The 7,671-nt window shown below is 45.6% G+C and overlaps 2 protein-coding genes across 2 annotated transcripts in view; both read right to left on the bottom strand.

Moving 5' to 3' along the window:
- Positions 1 to 3,471: 3,471 nt before the first annotated feature.
- LOC108302015 (60S ribosomal protein L9-like) lies at positions 3,472 to 4,180 on the bottom strand. The gene has a single exon (XM_037737331.1). The coding sequence runs from the start codon at positions 4,155 to 4,157 to the stop codon at positions 3,813 to 3,815; it is 345 nt and encodes a 114-aa protein (XP_037593259.1). The 5' UTR covers positions 4,158 to 4,180; the 3' UTR covers positions 3,472 to 3,812.
- Positions 4,181 to 4,522: 342 nt separating this feature from the next.
- LAX1 (lymphocyte transmembrane adaptor 1) overlaps positions 4,523 to 7,671 on the bottom strand; it is an 11,380-nt gene continuing 8,231 nt past the window's right edge. The window contains exon 5 of the mRNA XM_017525368.2: positions 4,523 to 5,732. Within this exon, the coding sequence (XP_017380857.1) occupies positions 4,836 to 5,732 (897 nt within the window). The 3' untranslated portion in view covers positions 4,523 to 4,835. The remainder of the gene's footprint in view (positions 5,733 to 7,671) is intronic.

Raw genomic sequence — 7,671 nt, 5'->3', positions numbered from 1 at the left:
AATGATTAGCAAGAGGAAAGGGAAGCCTGTTTACTTCCATTTCCCTCTAACTTCAGGAGAGCAGGACACTGGCTTATTGACTGAAAGTTTCTGGAAATATTTGCAAGTCAGTATAGGCCTTCAGCCCACAGGAAACCCAGAAGTGATGATAAAGCCTGTTACAGCAAGGGGATGCTTGGCTGGGCGTGATGGCATGCGCCTGTAATCCCAGCACTTTGGGAGGCCGACGTGGGTGGATCATCTGAGGTCAGGAGTTCAAGACCAGCCTGGCCATCATGGTGAAACCCCATCTTTAAAAAAAAAAAGTAAGGGGATGCTGAAGGACAGATGTCAGAGGGACCGCAACACCTCATCTACTCTCCGTTAGAGGACAGGGGCTTCTAGAGGGAAGGAGGTAACTTAGCAAACCTCTGTATTTTGTACTAAACAGTATCCCGGTGGAAGACACAATCAATATAATATAGGTCTGAATCGTTGATTAACTTTATTTAACCAATTGAGGACTCAAAATGGGTTAGTTATCTTTGTTTGTTTGTTTGAGGCAGTCTTGCTGTCTCCCAGGCCGCGGTGGCAAGAATACAGCTCACTACAGCCTCGACCTCTTGGGCTCAAGCAGCCCTCCCACCTCAGCCTCCCAAGTAGCTGGGACTACAGGCAAGCACCATCATGTCCAGCTAATTTTTGTATTTTTTGTAGAGATGGGGTTTTACTATGTTGTCCAGGCTGGTCTTGAACCCCTGGGCTTAAGCCATCTGCCTGCCTTGGCCTCCCAAAGAGCTGGCATTGCAGGCGTGAGCCATTGTGCCTGGCCTTGGTTATCTTTATATCTAGTTTTTCATCCTGTCCTAATCTTGAAAAACTTCCTCATATTTAGCATTATTGAGTGTATGAGATAAGACAATTAGTCAAAATTTCCTGGCAACTAATGTGAGAAAACAAAACCATAAATGGAAAGAAAAAAATTAACATTCAATAAAAATTTTTTTCATTGACTCATTTGCAAAAAATTCTTAGAACAAGAAATAAACAGAAAATCTACCTGAGACAATCTATAATGCATTAATCATTCTTGATTTGGGAGAATATGTAAGTGTGACTGGCTGATTAAGGTATCCAGATTGTTGGTGTCTAAACAAGAGCTGGCTTAGGGCCAGGTGCGGTGGCTCACTCCTGCAATCCCAGCACTTTGGGAGGCCGAGGCAGGTGGATCACGACGAGGTCAGGAGATCCAGACCATCCTGGCCAACACGGTGAAACCCCTTCTCTACTAAAAATACAAAATTAGCCAGTGTGGTGGCAGGTGCCTATAATCTCAGCTACTTGGGAGGCTGAGGCAGGAGATCACTTGAACCTGGGAGATGAAGGTTGCAGTGAGCTAAGATCATGCCCTTGCACTTCGGCCTGGGCAACAAGACTGAAACTCCATCTCGAAAAAAAAAAAAAGAAGAGCTGGTTTAGTTTATCTCAGGACCTGCCCCCAACAGTCCCTCCCATCCATACTGGGTGACAGCTATCCTCACAACTTCTTATTTAGATCTCATAACTTTTCATTCTCTCTTAGTTATGAGAATTCTCTCATGCCAATATTTAAGATTTTGTTCAGTTCATTTAAGCTTTATTCTCACATATGAGACAAACTTCTCCTTACGTGACTATGGGGCTGTCCTTTCTCTGTGATTGCTGCTGCCCTGGCTAACCCTGCTTGGCCATCAGCACCAGACTGTCATGGTGTCCTCTGTGTGGCATGAATTTAAATGCTGGCCACTTGGTGGTGTAATGGTCTGTTTTCACTCACAACACTTCTGACACCAAATGTATGGGGATTTTTGACCAGTTTTCTGACCAGTTTTCCAGCTCTCTGGACACCAGTTGAGTGTCCTACAACTGAATTCTTAGACTAACCTGTCTCTCCTTATCTACAGTAGATTGACTGACTTAAGCCAAATGTGCATTTCAAGTAGTTTCAGAATTGCTAACCCATACTTCTGTGAGATCAAATTTACCAAGCAGAGTGCAGTTTTTTTTTTTTTTTTTTTTGAGACAGAGTCTTACTCTGTCACCCAGGCTGGAGTGCAATGGCGCAATCTCGGCTCACTGCAACCTCCACCTCCCAGGTTCAAGTGATTCTCCAACTTCAGCCTCCCGAGTAGCTGGGATTACAGGAGCTTGCCACCACACCCAGCTAATTTTTGTATTTTTAGTAGAGATGGGGTTTCACCATGTTAGGCTGGTCTCGGACTCCTGACTTCGTGATCCGTCTGCCTCGGCCTTCCTAAGTGCTGGGATTGCAGGTGTGAGCCACCGTGCTCCAGCAGAGTGCAATTTTTGTATACAGCTCTTTGTGTCCTTATCTACCGTTACAAGTCAAAACACTGTTTTCCAACTTTAATTGTCAGTTCTTTTTTTAGCCCATACCATTCAGTGAGTTGATGTCATGCATTTATAATAAAACTAGATTCGTTAACCACAATTTACATACCATCCTGGGTTCCCTTTACAATCTGTTCATTTTTAAAAATCTGCATACAATAAAAGCCTCTTTTTCTAGTGCATATTTATTTTTGAGACTAAGCCTCACTCTATTGCCCAGGCTGGAGTGCAGTGGTGTGATCTCAGCTCACTGCAACTGCTGCCTACTGAGTTCAAGTGATTCTTCTGCCTCAGTCTCCTGAGTAGTTGGGACTACAGGCGAATGCTACCTGCCCAGCTTGTTTTTGGAGTTTTAGTAAAGATGGGGTTTCACCGTGTTGGCCAGGATGGTCTCGATCTCCTGACCTTGTGATCTACCCACCCTGGCCTCCCAAAGTTCTGGGATTACAGGCATGAGCCACCACGCCCTGCCATGTGTATAGTTATTGCATTTGCAAATGGATATAGTCATTTATCCACCACACACAGTATCATATAGAACAGCTCCAGCTCCATCAGCCTAAAAGTTCCCTTTGCAGCCCCTTTGTAGCAAACTTGTCTCCTTTCCCCAAACCCGGTAACAACTGATCTGTTTTTCTTCCCTATAGTTTTGCCTTTTCCAGAACTCCATATAAATAGAATTGCACAACACGTAGACTTTTAGACCTAGCTTCTTTCACTTAGCAAAATGGATTTAAGATTTGTCCATATTATTGTGCGAACCAATAGTTCATTTTTTACTGTTGAGTATGGATAAACTCAAGGAATGTATATCAACGTTTATCCAGTCACCTTTTGAAGGATATCTGGGTTATTTCTAGTTTTCAGTAATTATGAATGAAGCTGCTATAAATAGTCATGTGAGAGTTTTTGTGTGAATGTAAGTTTTCAATTCACTTGGGTCAATTTCTAGTAATGGAGTGGCTGGGCCATACGATGAGTTATGCTTGTAAGAAACTGCTGAACAGTTTTTCAAAGTGGCTCTGACATTTTGTAATCCCATCAGCGACCAGTGAGGGTTCCTGTTCCTCTGCATCCTCAACCACATTTGGTTGCTCACGCTTTTTTTTTCCAAATTAATAGGTCTTTTATTGCATCGTTTTAAGTATCACAAGTAGGTCTTAGCTATGATAGGCATCTTGTTTCTGTAGCTGGACAACTCTAAGTTCTTACTTATCAGCCTGCTGAACAGTTCCTTTTTCAGAGACATAGATACCATCCCAAAATTTCCGGATATCCTTGTTTTTAACTGTTGCAGCTTGCTGAATCAAAGCCGCTGAATTTGAAACAAGCTCAATGTCATTTCCTTCAAGGATTAATTCATCTTTCTGGGCTTGCGATACTGAACAAACAACACCTGGTCTCATTCGAATCCTGCGGATGTATTTTTCACCCAAGAAATTTCAGATTTCAACGAGAGACCCATTCTCCTGGATAACAGCGTTGATGGGGAAGTGAGCATACACAGGCCTCATCTTGTAACGGAAGCCCAGGGTAACACCCTTGATCATGTTCTGTACATGACTACAAATACTCCGAACCGTAGCCAGTTCCTTTCGGTTACCCCACCATTTGTCAACCCGGAGCCCCTTTTTTTTCTTTCCAAGAAGACTGAGTTGTACATTGATGTGATTGAAGTCCCTCCGCAGGGTTCCTCTGGGGCCCTTCACGATAACTGTATGTCCCTTCAGAGTAATGTCGACATTTTCTGGATTGTCGACAGTCTGATTGCTGAGAATGGTCTTCATTCTCGCAGTAAACGCATCGAAGAAAGCCATTTTTTTTTTTTTTAAGAGTGAGTCTTTCTCTGTCACCCAGCCTGGAGTGCAGTGGCATAATCTTGGCTCACTGCAACCTCCACCTCGCGGGTTCAAGGGATTCTCCTGCCTCAGCCTCCTGAGTAGCTGGGATTATGGGCTCACACTACCAAGCTTGGCTAATTTTTGTATTTTCAGTAGAGACGGGGTTTCTCCATGTTGGCCAGGCTGTTCTAGAACTCCTGGCATCAAGTGATCCACCTGCCTTGGCCTACCAAAGTGCTGGGATTATAGGCATGAGCCACTGCGCCTGGCCTGCCCACACTCTTTAAAATGGAAATTGCCCACCCCACTCCACCCCAACTTCTTCCTTTCTTTTGACCTCTGCCTGGATTATACAATAATCTATACTCTTGCCTTGCAGCCTGTTGGTGTTAATGAAGGTAATAATCTTAGACTACTGTGCGCTACTTCCCTGCTTTCCTCACGGTTCTAGGAAGCAGTTTTAGCATGCATTCTTAGGTTGGTGCAGAAGATAACCACACTCTACTTTAGAAAAATTCCCTTCTGGAATTCCCAAACCTCTGCTTTTGTGTGGCCTCTTGGTTCCTGCTCATTTCAGCCTCATTTTAGTCTAATCAAGTGAATCCACTGAAGCACTAGGGTGATTTATGGGTCTGCAGTAGACTCTGCAGTGGCTAAAGATCCCACCGGATAGACTACTCCATGTGGCTTTACGGCTGGGTACCTGGGTCTTAATTCATCAGGAAGGAGCCGAGTGCCAGGCCCCTGCTCAGAGTCCCTGCCTTCTAACTCGGCAGCTAGCACATTCTCATAGTCATGAGAGTCCTCATCTGACATCTCTTCTCTAGGTTCCATCTCACTGTCCTCACTCTGTGTGAATGGCTGAAAGGCTCCATAATCCCCTGAAGCAAGGATTGTCCTTTTGACACATTGGACGTGGGTCCCTGGATCATCTGTCTTGTCCTCGACATGACATGTGTTTGAGGATGGCACATCTTTCTCAGCCTGCTGCTGGCTTCCACTGGGATCTGCTGCTGGAACATTTTCATAGTCTCTGCTGCACTGAAAAGCCACCCAGAGCTGCCTCTCCTGGATGACACTGAGATCCAACCCTGTCATGTTGACATAGTCGTTTGAGGTCTGAGAAGAACCTTCTCCATCGCTGAGTGAATCACGTCCCTCAGTTCCCGGAGAATGAAACGTGGTACAGTCACCAGCATCCCCACAGCCCTCATCTCTTTCCTCACTGAACTCCTCCAGCTTCTGGGTACTGGGAAGAACACAGACATTTCTGCAAGGGCTTTTGGTAGGAGCTAGAGTCTCAGCAATCTCTTCTGCTGTGGGGACATTGACATAATCATGGGAATCCTCTGAAGAAATGCTTGTGCAGTCCCTGGAAGCGCTGACATTGACGCAGTGTGCTGAGGGAGTGAGGCTCCCACACATCCGGGGCACCAGGGCGTTGTCATAGATACCCACTGCATACTCCGTGGCATGGATATGGGCTCTATTTTCCGGGGAGGGATTGCCTGCTTGGGAGGGCTATGAGGAAGAAGAGGAAACCAGTGATCAGGTACAAGCAGAAATATGGACAGAGCCTTTCTTCTTCCTGGCAAATAGCACTGGCATAGTTCACTTGGTTCTCCACCTCAGAGAAAATGCCTAAGTCAGGGGTCCCAAACTGCAAGGCTCTGCATGCCAGGTAGGTATAAGGAAAATGGGAAGAGTTTAAGAAGAGCAACAGTGCAAATGTGATGATAAATTGCAACTGGTTTTTGGCCACAGAATGGGAATCAATGGGGGGTGGAAGGCAAGTATTATCAACCTAGAGCCCATTGAGAGGCTGTACAACATAGTGGCTAAAGGTGAGGCTTAGACTCAGACTGAAGGCGCAAATCCTAGTCTCCTCACTTTGTGCCAAGCGAGTATGAGCACCTGACCTCATCTCTCGGTGTCTTCATTTCTTAGTTTATAAAATGAGGATTATCATCATATTTACATCACAAATTTGTTTTGGTTTTCAATTTTGAGAAGGAATTTTACTCTTGTCTCCCAGGCTGGAGTGCAGTGACACAATCTCAGCTCACTACAACCTCCGCCTCCCATGTTCAATTAATTTTCCTGCCTCAGCCTCCTGAGTAGCTGGGATTACAGGTGCCAGCTACCACTGCCCGGCTAATATTTTTCGTATTTTTAGTAGAGACAAGTTTTTACCATGTTGGCCAGGCTGGTCTCAAACTCCTGACCTCAGGTGATTCACCTGCCTCAGCTTCCCAAAGTGCTGAGATTACAGGCGTGAGCCACTGCGCCCGGCCACAGCATAAGATTTTGTGAGGAGTAAATGGATTACTATGTATAAATGGTTTAGAATAGCTTCTGGCCATAGAAAACACTGAAAATTGCTTGCCTTTTTATTTTTTACTTTATTTTTATTTTTTATTTTTTTTTAAGACGGGATTTCACCATGTTGGTCAGGCTGGTCTTGAACTCCCTACCTCAGGTGATCCACCCGCCTTGGCATCCAAAGTGTTTGGATTACAGGTGTGAGCCACCACGCCCGGCCCGCCTTTTTATTTTTAAGAGTGCAACGGCATGAACTCGGCTCACTGCAGCCCCCGCCTCCCAGATTCAGGAGATTCTCCTGTCTCAGCCTCCCAAGTAGCTGGGATTACAGGTGTCTGATGCCATGCTTGGCTAATTTTTGTATTTTTAGTAGAGATGGAGTTTCACCATGTTGGGCAGGGTGGTCTCGAACTCCTGGGCTCAAGCCGTGCTCTTCTCTCAGCCTCCCAAAGTGCTGGGATTATAGACATGAGCCACTGCACCTGGTCTCAATTTTTAAATGTTGGCAATTGATTCAAAATATTCTCTTTTTTTGAGATGGAGTTTCGCTCTTGTTGCCCAGTCTGGACTGCAATGGCGCGATCTTGGCTCACTGCAACCTCTGCCTCCCGGATTCAAGCAGTTCTCCTGCTTCAGCCTCCCAAGTAGCTGGGATTACAGGCACGCACCACCGTGCCCAGCTAATTTTTTGTATTTTGAGTAGAGATGAGGTTTCTCCATGTTGGTCAAGCTGGTCTTAAGCTCCTGACCTCCAGCGATCCACCCACCTCGGCCTCCCAAAGTGCTGGGATTACTTGCGTGAGCCACCATGCCCAGCCTAAGATACTCTTAAAACACTAGGGTCCAAGTCAAGTATATTTGTGAATTTAAGACAATTTGGTACCTAAACTCCCTTTGGGAGGCTAAGTTGGGCAGATTGCTTGAGCTCAGGAGTTTGAGACCAGCCTGAGCAACATGGTAAAACCCCATCTCTGCACAAAATACAAAAGTTAGCCAGGTGTGGTGGTGTGTGCCTGTGGCCCCAGCTACTTGGGGGGCTAAGGTGGGAGAATCACCTGAGCCCAGGAAGCAGAGGTTGCAGTGAGTCGTGATCATGCCACTGTACTCCAACTTGGGTGACAGAGTGAGACCCGGTCTC

The sequence above is a fragment of the Cebus imitator genome, unplaced genomic scaffold (genome assembly GCF_001604975.1).
Source record: "Cebus imitator isolate Cc_AM_T3 unplaced genomic scaffold, Cebus_imitator-1.0 Scaffold38, whole genome shotgun sequence".
In the NCBI taxonomy this organism is placed as follows: domain Eukaryota; kingdom Metazoa; phylum Chordata; class Mammalia; order Primates; family Cebidae; genus Cebus; species Cebus imitator.
The sequence above is the reverse complement of the archived record's forward strand: the minus strand, read 5'-3'. Positions and strand labels throughout refer to the sequence as shown.

What these genes read in the sequence shown, in the direction of transcription:
- LOC108302015 (XM_037737331.1), bottom strand. Translation starts at nt 4,157, where the DNA reads ATGAAGACCATTCTCAGCAATCAGACTGTCGACAATCCAGAAAATGTC.